This window comes from Silene latifolia, chromosome 9 (assembly GCF_048544455.1).
Source record: "Silene latifolia isolate original U9 population chromosome 9, ASM4854445v1, whole genome shotgun sequence".
Taxonomy (NCBI): Eukaryota; Viridiplantae; Streptophyta; class Magnoliopsida; order Caryophyllales; family Caryophyllaceae; genus Silene; species Silene latifolia.
The window spans coordinates 32,738,487-32,755,259 of record NC_133534.1 but is presented as its reverse complement, the minus strand read 5'-3'; the positions used below and the strand labels follow the sequence as shown (position 1 = coordinate 32,755,259).

The window sequence follows — 16,773 nt, the reverse complement described above, 5'->3', positions numbered from 1 at the left end:
GACAAAGTGAAGTGGCATAGGGTGGTGCACTGAGAGAACAGGACGAGGCTGTACAGGGAATGGATATGGAGCCGCCTCAAGATCAGGGGACCCGCTGTGGGCCTGAATCAGTGGTGGTTGGAGTAGTGCCTGGCGTGGATGTGGATGTTAGCGGTGCACCGACAGTCCAGGATGAGGCTGTGCAGGGCATGGACATGGAGCCGCCCCAAGACGAGGGGTCCTGCCATGGGCCCGAACCACTCGTGGTTGGACGAGTGCCTGGTGAGGCTGTGGATGTTAGCGGTGCACCGGGAGTGGATCAGCCTGTTGACCGACGCCAAGGTAGTGGTACGAAAGCACCGGATGGTGAGCCTGGCGTTGTTCCGACCACAGTCTGCCAAGATGCATCGCAAGAAGGGTTAGAGATTGGTAGTGGCATGGTCAACGAGGAAGATGAGGGCCCTACTGAACAACCCGGTTGTGCTGGTTCATTTCAGAATGATGACAAGCCCAAGGATGTTGCAGAGGGAGAAGATAAGGTGGTCGTCGAAGCACCCTCCTCTGAGTTTAAGTTGCCGGAATTTCAGTGTACGTTTATATCTACTGCAGAGCTAGCTGAGGCATTTAAGGGGGTTCCAGGTGAGGATTTTGGAACGACGATGTGGCGAGCCCTTCTCAACCAGCCGTTTCCGCGGATGGTCGGGAAATTTATGTCCCCCGGAGTAATATGGATCACCACCCTTTCCTATTTCATTCACCTGAGCCCTTACAGTGCATGGAAGTGGTCCCTGAGAATCTGACTTGCACCATGGATTGTGGGGAACCCATGCCCGAGCAAGGCTTTGTTCTTGTGAGACTGCAACAAACAAGAAATTATTTAGGGGTGTTTTTAAGGAAAGGAAATACGTCCTGGACTACGTATTTAACAAATCAGAAGCTTGGTTGAAAGGGTGAGTCGATTAATTTCTATGTCAAACATATTAATACTTATATGTTGTCGTAACCATGTTCGCCTTATATAATTTTTCTTTTTTTGTAGGGAAGAATTGGCGCTTTTTTCGGACTTTTTCTTCGTGTCACGGGAAGACATGTTAACCCTTGAACCTGGACAGGGAAGTTATGAATTCATGAATCGATTGTTGGTGCCTACTAATCAATAAGATGATGTATGACCAAACTGCACCAGTTGCATCCTCTCGTTGTTTCTTCGGGCTTAGTCACACCGTACTTGCCCTATCCTCACTCAATGCAATTTTTATAGTTCCAATTTAATTGTAACGTAAGTGTCTAAATTTAATAGCGCTGCCCTTCGTTTGAACAGAGCCCTGCACTGGATATTTGGAAAGCCAAGAAGAAAGGAATTGTTCTTGACAAAAAGGACGAAATCTGGGCTGGGTGGGATGCTTGGATTCAATCCTGTTTGTCTCCATTTCAACTTGGATCTGATATGGTAAGTGTAAATGTAACCTATTGTGAAGTGTAAATGTCATCACACCGAAAGTGTATATTTGATTTTCACAGAAAGTGTAAACGCCTGGATGTGATTTAGAAGAAAGTGTAAATGTCATGAAATATGAAGTGTAAATGTGATACATAGTGAAGTGTAAATGCCATGATGTATAGTGGAAATGTGATTATATAGAAAGTGTAAATGTGATGACATAGGGGAGTGTAAAGGTGACTAAATAGGAAGTGTAAATGTCAGCACATATAAAGTGTAAATGTGAATATATGGAAAGTGTAAATGTCATCACATAGGAAGTGTAAATGTGAGATACAGTGAAGTGTAAAAGTTATGACACAGGGAGTGTAAAGTCACCACATATAAAGTGTAAATGTGAATATATGGAAAGTGTAAATGTCATCACATAGGAAGTGTAAATGTGAGATACAGTGAAGTGTACAAGTTATGACACAGGGAGTGTAAAGGTGACTAAATATGAAGTGTAAATGTCATCACATATATAGTGTAAATGTGAATATATGGAAAGTGTAAATGTCATCACATAGGAAGTGTAAATGTGAGATATAGTGAAGTGTAAAAGTTATGACACAGGGAGTGTAAAGGTGACTAATTATGAAGTGTAAATGTCATGACATATATAGTGTAAATGTGAATATATGGAAAGTGTAAATGTCATCACACAGGGACTGTAAATGTGACTAATTATTGAAAGTGTAAATCTGAAATTTTTACTGAGTGTATCTTTTATGTCTTTGTTGTCACACCCGCCAGGTCTTCATCCCGATCTTATCTGGCAATAATGATCATTACAGCTGTGCATGCATAAACTTCGTTTCCGAGCAGATTGAGTATTTGGACAACCGTCGATACGACGATGATTTTGAGAAGCTTCCATATTTTGGAATTTCCCGTATTGCGGTAATAATTATAAATAGCATAGCTTAATTTGTTATTTAGTGTCGATGTATTCTGGAATTGTAAACACTGTTTCTAAATTGTCTTTTTTTTAAAATTCCTTTTTACAGTGTGATTTAATGGGTGCGTATCTTGAGTCTAAAGGGTTTGTCAGAGGTTCAAAGGTTGCCGGGTTCAAATTTGTGAATGTCGAATTTAAATGGCAAGGTACGGGTTATTCTGCGTTTGATTGCGGGGTGTACATGATGATACACATGCTGCTTTTCAATGGGAAGCTATTTGACTGCGCCTTAGGTGAGAGGGACGTTCTGAACCTCGTCCGGGCTGAAGTGGTGTCGATTCTTATCCTGAATGACCATAACAAAGTGAGGGAGAGCGTTCGCTCAAGGATAACCCAATTCAGGGAAAAGTATGGTCAAGGTCTGAACCCGGTCTCTAATGTTGCACAGAAGCGGAGTCTGGACGATGAGGAAGAGATTACGTACAGCAAACGTCCCCGTGTTGCAGTCCCACCCCCTAATCCAGTAGTAGGAAGCCCTGTGGTCAATATTGTAGCCATACAGGCGGAAAGCAGCCCTGTTGTTGTTTAAGCGTCAGCGCAGTCGTCAGGTAGCCAACCTTTGTCAGCCGTACGGAGCCGTCCTCGGGGCGGGGGGGATGGCTTGGGTTGCTCAATTGACTGTGGGGCTGCTGGTACGCAGACTCTTGTTGTCTCGACCTTCTTACGGAACAATCAAAGCTTGGTCAGGGATATTCGATCACGTCGAAAGCATGCGGTGGACTATTGCTTGTTAGACGACTACAACTTTTAAAATTCGTTAGTACCTGCCATACTCTTATAACAGGGCCAATTAGTTACGATATTTAATTTGTAACTACTTCTCAATTTCTTACTATTACACGTGTGTTTTATCGCAGCGAATCAATCTCTTGGTACAGGAGGCATGCCGCTGCACTATACGCCGTCCGACATCATGACCATGCTTCCCGAGGTTGTAATGTCGCCTTGTTGTCATTGAGTCGTGGGCTTTTTTTTCTTGAACCATTTGGAGTCTGCTGAATACTTACTTCCTAGGATGGCCTTCTTTGGGATACGTCATATGGTACACCCCCCTACAAAGCCTAAAAGTTATACATTAGTTCTTACTTTTATTATGTAGTCTCACTCATTTATCTGAACAGGAATGTATCATGCGGCTTTTGGATATACGTGAAGCAGACTCACAGTCTAATGACATCACTGATCGGCTGTATCACATTTGGGATACCTTCATCCAGGACAGTGGTAAAACTTTCAACCTGAATGCCCAGTTTATTTTCGTACCTGTCAACGTTGGTGGGCACTTTGCATGCGTCTGTATAAAATTTGGACAACAAACTGTTGATCTCCTTGACTACCAACATCATGCCAACTGGGATCAGTCTGAAATGTGCAATGTTACTCGCCAAGTGGCATCAGCTGTTAGCGATTATTTGGACGTCAGAACGGACAGAGGATGTGAGATTACTAGCTTTGAGCATCGGCAAATCCCGTTCAGGCGCCATACACCCCTTCCTAACATAACATAATCCCGTTCATCTGTAAATGTGAAGTTACTGGAAGTGTAAATGTGCTGACATGGGAAGTGTAAATGTTAACATCAGTTATTTGAAAATAAGTGTAACTGTTACTTGAAATAACATAAGTAATCCAAAATAAGTTCAAGTAACACAATGTTTGGCTATCTAATAAAACAGCGAGATTTTGGTCTTATGAGAGTGTAACTCTAACGTTGGTGTTACTAAAAGTTACACCAACTGCAGTTCAAAGTTACGCTGCCATGAGACCAATTCCTTATCGCCCGCTCCAGTTATAGCACATCAAAGTTTTAAGTTACACACTCAAAATATATAGAGCAACACTTGTCACTGATCTGACGTGTATTCTTGTTACGACTCCAGCTCTTCCTCCTCCTCTCCTTCATCCTCTTCTTCGTTCGACGACCCTTCGCACAATGGCGTGTGTCTTTGAGAAGAGGTTAGGGCGATTTCTCTTGTCGTGATTTGTCATTCTCTTGCAATTCTTACACTTACGTTTGGGTTTCCTAGCCAACACCATTGCTTTTGTTTTGGCTGACAGCAATCTTTTTCCGGTCCCCTTGTTTTTCGAATTCTTTGGTGGCAATATCGTCACTACTTCAGATGCCGTACAATTTAGAAATTTCTCCATTTGTTGATTTTTATTCAACAATTCCCCTAATGGTGACAGGGACTATTTAAATGATCTAATTACAAATGGAAAAGTCACAACACCAGCTATTCCTTTGTCTCGAAGGAGCCCTACAGACTTCATGAACTTCCTCGACCACATTATTGACATTGCAATTTGTTTTTCATCGATGACTTGCATGTTTTCTGTTCCTTCACCATCAGTATTGAAAATCCTTAATCGGAGATACTCTTTCATCCATCTATTCAGAACATAATCTTCTGGTATAGTCTTTATCCCACTTGCTGAAAAGATCCAAATTATATGGCGGCATAGGATTCCGGTTCTTTCAAACATCGTACAACTGCAGCTTGCTTTACGTGTACCTGTGTCATCAGATAAAGCAAGCATGTAAGTGTGAACGTTAAAAATAGTGTCCCTGATGTAAAGTGTAAATGTATTGAATTGTAAAGTGTAAATGTTAAGTTATTAGAAGTGTAAATGTAATGATCTAAAGTGTAAATGTCATGAATTGTAAAGTGTAAATGCTAAGTAATTAGAAGTGTAAATGTAAACTAATAGGAAGTGTAAATGTTAAGGTACTAGAAGTGTAAATGTTAAGTTATAGGGGATTTAAATGTGTAAATGTAATGATCTAAAGTGTAAATGTCATGAATTGTAAAGTGTAAATGCTAAGTAATTAGAAGTGTAAATGTAAACTAATAGGAAGTGTAAATGTTAAGGTACTAGAAGTGTAAATGTTTAGTTATAGGGGAGTTAAATGTGTAAATGTCGTATGATGTAAAGTGTAAATGTCATATGAACGTTAAAAATAGTGTCACTGATGTAAAGTGTAAATGTAGTGAATCGTAAAGTGTAAATGTTAAGTTATTAGAAGTGTAAATGTAATGATCTAAAGTGTAAATGTCATGAATTGTAAAGTGTAAATGCTAAGTAATTAGAAGTGTAAATTTAAACTAATAGGAAGTGTAAATGTTAAGGTACTAGAAGTGTAAATGTTAAGTTATAGGGGATTTAAATGTGTAAATGTAATGATCTAAAGTGTAAATGTCATGAATTGTAAAGTGTAAATGCTAAGTAATTAGAAGTGTAAATGTAAACTAATAGGAAGTGTAAATGTTAAGGTTCTAGAAGTGTAAATGTAAACTAATAGGAAGTGTAAATGTTAAGGTACTAGAAGTGTAAATGTTAAGTTATAGGGGATTTAAATGTGTAAATGTAATGATCTAAAGTGTAAATGTCATGAATTGTAAAGTGTAAATGCTAAGTAATTAGAAGTGTAAATGTAAACTAATAGGAAGTCTAAATGTTAAGGTACTAGAAGTGTAAATGTTAAGTTATAAGGGATTTAAATGTGTAAATGTCATATGATGTAAAGTGTAAATGTAGGAAATGTAGTGTAAATGTCAATAAGTGGAAAAGTGTAAATGTTAAGGTATAGGAAGTGTAAATGTGAAGGTATTAGAAGTGTAAATGTTAAGTCATAGGATTTTAAACGAGATAAAAACAGAAAGTGTAAATGTCATAGGAAGTGTAAACTACCTTGACTGTACTCAACTTCAAAATTCTTCTTTCTGGTTGAATCTTTGACAGTAATTACCTCTAGCTCGCCTCTCTCAGTGAAACCTCCTGTTCTACATGTATCAATTGAGAAGATGGCTTCTTGTTTGAATTTTTGGAAAGCTGAATAGGTGTACACCTTTGCAGCATGAATCTCTAATGCCAGATGTGTTGACGCCGTTGCGGACGAGTGCTTATCCATGTTGTCAAGCTGCTTCTGTGTATGTCTTTGTTGGTCCATAGCGCTCTCAAAACGCATCCAAAACTCAACCAATGTTCCTGACTTGTGCTCAAACCTTTTGAAAAAGCTATTTTCGCTCTCTGATCTTTGAGTTGTCCTCATAATCGACGTCATCCTCAAGTCTCTGCAATGCGCCATCACCCACTGTCCCCTTATAGCATATGTATCTGCAAACCAATCATTTACGCCAACACCATGATCTTGAATTTTTTGCTAACAGATACCATCAAATTCTGCTGCCTCAAGCTCATCGTCCCATATAATGTCATTAATTTTACACATGAACTCATTATAATCGCTTCTCGAGATGCCAAACTTACTTGGCATTTTGTTCATTATATGCCACATACAGAACCGATGGCGCGCTGTCTTGAAAACAAGAGGGACAGATTTGATAATACCTGGGTCCTGATCTGTAATTATGTACTCGGGTTCCTTACCCCCCATTGCTTGTAAAAACCGGCTGAAAACCCAATTAAATGACTCATAATCTTCCCTTGCAACTAGAGCCCCACAGAACGTCACAGATCGTTTATGGTGGTCAACACCTGTGAATGGTCTGAATACCATAGAATACTTATTGGTGGAGTAAGTTGGGTCGAATGACACCGCATCACCAAAAATTTTGTAATTATCTCGGGCGGTACCGTCCGCCCATATGGCCCTACGTAGGCTGCCATCATCGTCAAGGTCATAGTCAAAGTAGAAACCTATTCTTGTTTCAGTCATTTCCTTGAAATGGTCAACAAACAACTGACCATCCCGTTCGTGAATGAAACATTTAACATCCCTATGGAAGTTCTTAAAATCATTTAAGCTTGCTCCAATGTTTTCGTATCCATTCACTTGTTCTTTGCAGATTCTGTATGTTTTTGTTGCTCCTATCTTCAGCTGCCAATCAATCATTAACAGATACGTCATATAAATATAACATGAATGGAATTATTTATTTAGTATAGAGAGTGATTATGTATTACAAACCCTTGAGTTTGAAACGATTATCATCTTGTGATAATCTGTTATGTTACGCGACAATTTCTGGAACTCTCTGTCCTTAAGTGAGATAAGCTCGTGATTGTGACCCTCGTGGAACCGGTCAATTAATAAAAGACCATTCTTCATATATAGTCGTATCCTCGCTTTACACCCAACTCTAGTGACCCTGAATATCCTCTGTGACTTCTCCTCATCCAGTCCATCATCCTGATCTTTCCTGGGCGTCTTGTGAGCGAAACCTTCTCGATTGCAGACAACGAGCTTTGACTTCATCTCACCGCCACGCCATTTTTTTGTTGTGTACCTACGTACATCAAACCCACAAGAAATGGCGTATATCTTATAAAAAGTCACCGCATCCTCAACCCCCCCAAACTCCTGGCCGATGTACGGTGTAAACCTCTTCTCCACCTCCCTACACAGCTCCTGCCTGTCAAGTTGAACCCCATTCTGTTTTACCAAGTCTGTAAATGTGCACAGAGTGTCAGTGTAAATGTAAATGTCCTCAGATATGAAGTGTAAATGTGCTGTTCTGAAAGTGTAAATGTCATCAAAAGTGTAAATGTCAAAACTATAGTAAAAGTAAACATCCAAAAGTGTAAGTGTAAATGTCTCAGAGAAACGAAGTGTAAATGTGTTGTTCGAAAGTGTAAATGTCAAAGAAAAAGTAAATGTCGTGAAAATGCGGTGTAAATGTGATGCTTTATAATTGTAAATGTCAACAAAAGTGTATATGTTTTCAGAATGCTAACTCAAATTAAAACTATAATATTAACAATTAAAAGGTGACTATAACAATTAAAAAGTGTAAATGTAAAACTATAGCAAAAAAATAAACATCCAAATGTGTAGCAGAAACGAAGTGTAAATGTCATTGTCTGAAAGTGTAAATGTCAACAAAAGTGTAAATGTACACCAAAAGTGTAAATGTGAGCAGAAATGTAGTGTAAATGTGATGCTTTAAAAGTGTAAATGTAAACAAAACTGTAAATGTTGTCAGAATGCTAACTCACATAAAAAAGATAACAATAAAAATGCAAAGGTGACAATAACAATAAAAAAGTGTAAATTTAAAAGTACAGGAAAAGTGTAAACGTGAGCAGTAATGCAGTGTAAATGTGAGGCTTTAAAAGTGTAAATGTCAACAAAAGTGTAAATGTTGTCAGAATGCTAACTCACATAAAAAATATAACAATTAAAAAGTGTAAATGTAAAACTATAGCAAAAAGAGTAAACATCCAAATGTGTAGCAGAAATGAAGTGTAAATGTGATTGTCTGAAAGTGTAAATGTCATCAAAAGTGTAAAAGTACACCAAAAGTGTAAATGTGAGCAGGAATGCAGTGTAAATGTGAAGCTTTAAAAGTGTAAATGTCAACCAAAGTGTAAATGTTGTCAGAATGCTAACTCTCATAAAAAATATAACAATAAAAAGTGTAAATGTAAAACTATAGCAAAAATGTTCATGTAAATGTTGTCAGAATGCGTTCATGCTAATCCAACCTCAAATTAATGAAAACCCAGCATGAAGATTTACTTCTAACAATCTTCATTTCAAACCCAGTAACAAATAATCAAAACAAGAATGAACAAATTCGATGACATGCAAAACTGTAATGATTACCTTCATCCTTCCTATTCAACTGAAAAATATGAAAACGTGACTGAAACAATGAATAAAATGAAGAAATACCATTGATGTCATCTATTATTTGCATGTTTACGCTGATTTGGAGGATTTAGAGAGAACTTTAGCTTCGTTTTGAGATGAAAGCACCCAGTTTTAGAGAGAAGAAAGAAAGAAAAAGATTGGAATTAAGTGTCTTCAGGAAGGAAGAATGTGGGAAGTGGAAACATAGTACAAAGGATATATGCTTTTGTCCGCAGGAAATGATCATTGGTAAGGACAATTTGCAGGAATTGTTGTCCTCTTTCATAGCCAAGCTTTTCCCTTTTTTTTTGCCTACATTTTGTAAAAAATCTCCACCATAGATGTTTTCCATCTAAGGGTCCTTATAAGGACTTAAGGACTCAAATGAGGTAAGGGACTCATTAGATCCTTACCCTATATATATATATATATATATATATATATATATATATATATATATATATATATATATATATATATATATATATATATATATATATATATATAGATTTAGGATCCGGTGAGAACGATTACTCGGTGAGAACGGTGAGAACGATCACTAATTAAGGGTACTAATTAAAACTTGACTGTCACGCGTACAACAATAAACCACACCCTTATACACAGTCTCACACTCTCACTCATCAACACTCCACACGATATCCACCACTTGTCCCTGTCTCACTCCGTCAACTACCACCCACACTATCACCAACTCCGACAGCCTCCACCGATTGCCACTCCAGCAGCATCCACCGAAACCCACTCCATTCTTCTCCCACCTAATTCGCTACCTCCCCTGCCAACTTCTTGTTCCCATTAAATGACCTATATTGCCAGCACCGACGACGACAGTGGGTTCCTATTCTCCGGCGCACTTTCCGACCAATGCAACATCGTGCGTCTCGTTCTGATTCACCCCTGAAAGTCCCTAATTCTGCCTCAAATATTGCAGCAATTGTCGCGACACCACCGGCGGAAAATCATTTGATAACAATCCGCATTAACAACAAAAAATTAACATCATCACAGTGAGAGGGATGCCTGGGAATTTGGTGAACTTAATTGTCAATTGAATTTTCAATAAAACGACGTAGCAGGGGGAGTGATTATTTGGTGGGTTTTATTGAACATTGGGTTTAATTAGTAATTAGAGTTAATGAACGGCTGATAATAATTACACCACCAGCTACGTCTTTTTATTGAAAATTCAATTGACAATTAAGTTCACCATTGATAATGATTGTCAGCCACATGTTTAACACCACCAGCACATCACCACTCCCTTCTTCCCCTATCACCAGGCAGCAGTCTGCTTTCAACACGCCAACGACCACCACTGTGAAGACTTTGTCGGTCAACTCTAAAGACATTGTCGCATCACCGACGACGACCGGTACCGTCATCTAGCCCAGAAATCACGCTTCTCATCAGCCGTCGTTTCCAACCTACTAATGTATCTGATTTCCAAATCGATGTATCTGAAATCAATTATAATGTACCTAGTAACTAATTCAATGTATCTATGCTAAGATACGTTAAAATAGCGGTTAGATACATCAACGATCAATGTAGATACATCAAAATATATGGGAAACAAACGAAGAAAAGGAGGTGAGATATTTGTCGCCGACGACTGCCGTGATTACGTTATCACTATCCGCGGTGGTTTATGCTAATTCTCAATCCTCAAACCCTTTCTCTATCCGTCGCCATCACAACAACCATAACAACCGCCTTGGTCTCCGAAGATGATTGATTTTACGCTTCATAAAAGAAAAAATGGTTAAACGGCAAGTTGTGCTGTTGTTGGTCGTGCTGGCGTGGTGCTGACCTCTAGGTGGTGTCGGTGGTGGTCAGAGTGGCTGAGGGTGAAGCAATGGGTGGTGGGAGCGTGGTGAGTCGATTGAATATGAGTGCCAGTGAATCTGATTTAAAATGATAAACATGAGGAGAGAGAAGGCGAGGGTGGGGGTATAAACTTGGGGTAGTTACACGCGCGAGATATTTTTTTTTTAAGTTGGTTAAATTAGTATGTTCTCACCGTTCTCACCGAGTGATCGTTCTCACGGGATCTCACCTCTATATATATATTGTTAATCTTACCATATTAAGATTATTAACATGTGCCCTTAGGGCACATTTTAGAAAAACCGATATATATATATATATATATATATATATATATATATATATATATATATATATATATATATATATATATATATATATATATATATATATATATATATATAAGTCGTAAACACGCACACACATCCAAAAAAAAATGATGCAAACCTTTTATCTTTTTTTTTTTTGCAAGAATGCAAAACTTTTATCTCCCCCTCATAACTTTGGTTATCAATTCAGTAGGAGTATAATAGTATTGTTTTTTCCGGATTAATTAGTAAATATAATAGTTCTTATGGAGTATAATAGTATTGTTTTTATTATAATCTTTGATTAATGAATAGTGTTAAGTTCTCCGCAGCGGGCTTATAGAATTAGGTGCATCAGACCGGCCCACAAGTATGTGAGGTTCCATCCTAAAACCAATTGGTGATAGGAGGAGTAGCCCACAAGTATGCCCCTCACACACATATGGGAAGAGACCTCAACAATATCCCTATTTCACATGTGTGTGTGCTGAAACTCCCCCTCACTTGGCGTTACTCCGCACCCAACACAACCCCGTGTCGAGCCGACCAGGCTACTCCTCACGATGCTACTCCGCATCTCTGGTCAACCAAGGGAGAAAGTCCAAGGGTGGTGCTACTCCGCAACCACGACGCTACTCCGCGCCATCTCGAGCACCGTTACCACATCGCACCTTGCGGTCCCAAGCCGAACCGTCGGCTCTGATACCACTTGTTGAGTTCTCCGCAGCGGGCTTATAGAATTAGGTGCATGAGACCGGCCCACAAGTATGTGAGGTTCCATCCTAAAACCAATTGGTGATAGGAGGAGTAGCCTACTAACTTATAAGCTTGTCTCTTCACTATTATTCTACCGATGTGGGACAATGCCCCTCACACACATATGGGAATAGACCTCAACAAATAGGAAACATCTATGTTTGGAATTGTATATGCATAAATCTTTATTTTATTGTGTGATTTCATAAAACATATAGTTAGCTTTGCCCATATTCTCTCTCTCTCTCTCTCTCTCTCTCTCTCTCTCTCTCTCCCCCCTTATTTTATTAAGAGTAAATTATCAATTAAACTCACGCTTAATCCACTTTTTTATATTTACTCTCACGTTAATTTTTTTTAAAAATTACACCCAAATTAATAGCTCAGGTTATATTTTGCACCTAACGGCATTTTCAGGTGAATTTTTTTATAAAAGGACATATTTGCCCCCGCGATTATAAGTCTTCTTTGACTTTTGATTTTCATTTACTTCCCCTCTTTTCACTTGTTTAACCTAATTTATCCCAAAATTTTCCCCCTAAAAATTCTCCCAAATTTCCGTTGTAATATCTTAATCATTGAGAGATTGTTGATCCATCACCACTATCACTTTAGTAATTTATGTAACTATGTAAGTTGTCCTTCTATTTCTTCTTTCTAATTTGTTTGTAGTTTAATGTTTGATTTCTCCTACTTATTTTCTAGGTTTTGTATTTGAAATTTTTGGGTTTTGCATATTTGTGCCTTACATTAGGTTCCCATCTTTGAATTTCTCCCTTGTTGTGGATATATTGTAGGAAATGACTTCAAAAATAATGGGGATACACTTACATTGAGGATGTGTTCTTCAAATAAATTTGGGGAAAATGAGAGAAGAGGGAATGAATGAATGAGGAGAAAGAAGGGCAAATAACTATGCTTAATAATAGAAGAGGGAAGGGTAAAATAGTCATGGAATTATTGTTTTGCCGAAAAAAATTGAAAATTGACGGAAATATGGCCTGAATCTGATATTGGGTGCAAAATGTAAACTGAGCAATTATTTTGGGTTTAAAATATTAAAAAAATTTAACGTGGGAGTAAATGTAAAAAAGTGGATTAAGCGTGGGTGTAATTGATAATTTACTCTTTTATTAATGTGAGACACCCAAAAAATCATATGAACATAAATATCAAAAGGAATTGAGAACGGATTAGTAAGATACGGAGTCTATATACATCAGAGCCTCTATGTTTAATATAATAGTATATATACATAGTCTTTAATTAACCATCAATATTAAAGTCTTAATGCCCCAATTAATCTTTCATGGCTACTTTAATTCATGGTTTTGGCATTGGTTTGTTTTTCTCATGGCTTTTGATTTTCCTTTGTAATCCTTTGTCTATTCACTTACCATAGATTTATTTTATTTGACTGTTTGTGAATCACTAAGGAAATTGAAAGGTTATTAGGCCCTTGCATTTACTTCCCTATCTCTACCATCAATTCATATGTTTTAAGTATGGAAAGTAAATGTGCATTACCTATTGCCACATGGCTCAAATTCTACTCGATCTGGATACTATAAGTTCAATAATGGTATGTACACAATTTTAACTTTTATATATGGACCGCTTTTTAAATCTCATTAGCAAAAAAAGTTGAGAGAGCAATGTATAACAGTGGTATGATATTACTCCCTATTATTATAAGGAGTTACATATTTAGTATATGACACAAATAATTAGAAAAACAAGCTAACAAGAAAAGTTGGTACAAAATTTACACAAATTCTCATTATAGACGGACACTATCCGTCTATAGCTATAGACGGATAGTGTTCCTCTCACAAATTAAAATGGGTAGTGCAAGTGGGTGGGAAATGGATACTCCCACTTGCACTACCTACTTTAATTTGTGAGAGATAGACTATTCGTCTATAACTATAGAGTATAGATGGATAGTGTCTGTCTATAATGAGACGGACTGCAAAATTTAAGAGTATAATGGGTATTATGTGAGTAATTGAATTGTTAAGTTATATGTAAAATTCAATGATAAAATATCATTACTACCCATTGATTTAGTTAATACATGTTTACATTACCTTATAGAAGTATTTTTCTCCTAACTAAGGAATATTATGCAATAAGGTATAGAATTAGATGTCCATTTTTTTATTTCTTTGTCATATAAAATAGGGCCAAGTATTTTCAAACGCACAAAAACGACAATATATATATATAAACAATATGGTATGTACTAAAATACGAAAATTGACCCGTACATTAACTTGTCAAAACTTTGGTTTTTGGGCCTCAAATGAGGCGAAAGGACATTACATTATAGGTAGGGGAGATTCAAACCTATGATCTCTTGTCAGCTGTCATTAACTCAATATATCTCCGTCTTAACTCTTAATTACTAGACTAAGACATCTTTAATACTTGTCAAAACTTTGGAGATTAGCTTGTTTTGTTTTGTTAATTAATCAATTAGTGAGCTCGTTATATAAATACAATCGTCGTAGCCCCTAGGTAAGTTGTTGTACAAACCATGTTAATGAACTTTCTGCACAAGAATACCGAGTTAAGATTATTATTCACATTACTAGTATAAATCCCGCGCAATGCGCGGTATATATAGAGTGTATTTTTTTAGTGTTATTTATAATGTAAAATTAATTAAACAGAATCAAGTAAAGTTATCAAAAGTGTATTTTATGAAATCTATATATTTTTGTTTACCATAAAATTAAGGGTTTAATTATCATAATGATTTTTTTGTTACAAAGTTAATGATAATTATGAGTCAAGTTATTCTCTAAACATCATTGCATTTAACGAAAAATTTACTATTTCTTTGATTAGTGTTGTGTCGGACAGAATTTTTTTTTAAAAAAAAGCACACAATCTACATAGTGTAAAAGCCAAGTTTTTTCTTGACTTTTGATTGGCTGGTGAGTTTTTATATGTGGGCCCTGCCATGTCTCCTATACCATTTAATTACCTTCTCCCCCTCAAGTCAATTCCTCTTATTTCTATCTTTTATTTCTATTTTAATTGCTTATGTTAAAACATAAGTTAAAATGTCACAATTTACATAAATGTTGTAATTTACAATTTTACATACATTCAACGGGTTTAACATGTCAAATACCTTTAATATAATTCTAACAAAATACGATTGTATATTATCTGATATTCAAATCTCCAAATATGGACTATTTATATTGTCACGGTATTGAACGCTTAATCACGCTCAATTATATGTTCATGTATCTAATAATAGCGCCTGCTATTACGACCCGTGCATTTTTTGCACGGGAATAAAACTAGTCTATATATATACATAAAAGAGAGTTTTTTCGAGCGATTCTAGAGCGTCCACATCATCAAAAATTAATTTAGGAAAGTTTCATAAATAATATTTTCCACATAAAAAATAAAGTAGAGAATCTTTTAATTATTATAATATCTATATTTCCTATTTTATATTCATGAGAAGTTTCTAATTTTTATATAAAAACTTTGACATTTTATCTGGCAAAAAAATGTTGTTATAAAATTATGAAAATAATATAATTAGATTCGTGGTAAAAAATGCTTTCATTAGAGTATAGATTTCATATGTTTTGCACATACGAGACTACGAGTATTAAAGATAGTATACTTCTTTTAATATGTTATATGTCCCACATTGAAAAACAATGTTAGTGTGGTGATTATAATACGTATAAATTATATAATTGTCCCACATCGAAAGATTAACATAAGGTGGGTGATCCTATGATTATAAATAGGAGTCATCATTGGAACTTATATACCAACCAAAAACCTTTTGAGTATCTTAAGTATTGTTTTGGAGATCTCTTAAGAGTTTATATCATTATCTTAACAGTATGATATATACATATTTTTTCTATATTATGTATTATATTCAAGTGATGTTTATAATCTTTATATAAAAACTTATACATCTCATTTGCCAAAAAAGTATTATAAAAAAAACGTGCGAATATTAATAAATAGTACTCCCTCCATTCAAGACCAAATACAACATTTTTATTTACACACTTGCCAAGACACAAATTACAACGTAAATATCTTTAAGTTTACATTATAAAAAATTTAAAGTTTGATATTCTCATTGTACTTTATAGGTGAATCAAATAAGATCTCAAATGACCATATTTTGTCTTACATATTGCAAGGAATCGTAAAGATTCTATTCGTTCATGAATAATGTAAAAAAAGGAATGTTGTATTTGGTCTTGAATCGAGGGAGTATAGTATTTGCTCATTATTATTAACCTGGGTTAGATGTCAAATTATGTGCGAAAAAGATGGTGTATTTCTAAGTATGTTATTTGTCTCACATTGAAAAATATGATGGTGTGGTGAATATATTACGTATAAATAATAGAATTGTCCCACATCGAAAGTTTAGCATAAAGTGGGTGATCATATGATTATAAATAGAAGTCATCCTTAGAACCTAAATACCAACCCAAAACATTCTGAGTCTCTTAAGCATTGTCTTGGAGAACTCTTAAGAGTTTATATCATTAACTCCACGATATGATATATATATTTTTAATATTATGTCCAAGTGGTGTTTATAATTTTTATATAAAAACTTATACATCTCTGATGATAGGAAATTTGTCGTCTACTTCCTACACCAAAACTATTTGTAAAACCCGAAAAAGCGTAGTATTTAGTCGGGGTCGAACTCAAGGACGGCGGGGTTGCTACAAAGTTCGATTAAGAGTCAAGTTTAATCAAAATTAAAAGAAAGGGTTTTGGTTATAATCACTAAAGCAAAGGACAAACAAGTTGATGATAATGAATACGGTTA

The 16,773-nt window shown here is 36.2% G+C and overlaps 2 protein-coding genes across 2 annotated transcripts in view; both read right to left on the bottom strand.

Annotated features, from left to right (window-relative positions):
- Positions 1 to 4,610: 4,610 nt before the first annotated feature.
- LOC141600816 (protein FAR-RED IMPAIRED RESPONSE 1-like) lies at positions 4,611 to 6,939 on the bottom strand. Its single transcript, XM_074421069.1, has 3 exons — positions 6,594 to 6,939; positions 6,111 to 6,536; positions 4,611 to 4,933 (listed from the first exon to the last, which is right to left on the bottom strand). Exons 1-3 carry the CDS (start codon positions 6,937 to 6,939, stop codon positions 4,611 to 4,613), a joined length of 1,095 nt encoding a protein of 364 aa, XP_074277170.1.
- Positions 6,940 to 10,417: 3,478 nt separating this feature from the next.
- The window catches only part of LOC141600814 (uncharacterized), a 37,170-nt gene continuing 30,814 nt past the window's right edge, over positions 10,418 to 16,773 (bottom strand). The window contains exon 4 of the mRNA XM_074421068.1: positions 10,418 to 10,496. Within this exon, the coding sequence (XP_074277169.1) occupies positions 10,418 to 10,496 (79 nt within the window). The remainder of the gene's footprint in view (positions 10,497 to 16,773) is intronic.

Excerpts from the sequence above, each read along its gene's own strand:
- LOC141600816 (XM_074421069.1), bottom strand. The coding sequence starts at position 6,939 with ATGGTATTCAGACCATTCACAGGTGTTGACCACCATAAACGATCTGTG. Across the intron at positions 6,537-6,593 it reads TGAGGCAGCAGAATTTGATG|ATACATATGCTATAAGGGGA; the intron begins GTATCTGTTAGC and ends ATTGGTTTGCAG. Across the intron at positions 4,934-6,110 it reads TGAAGTTGAGTACAGTCAAG|GTACACGTAAAGCAAGCTGC; the intron begins GTAGTTTACACT and ends CTGATGACACAG.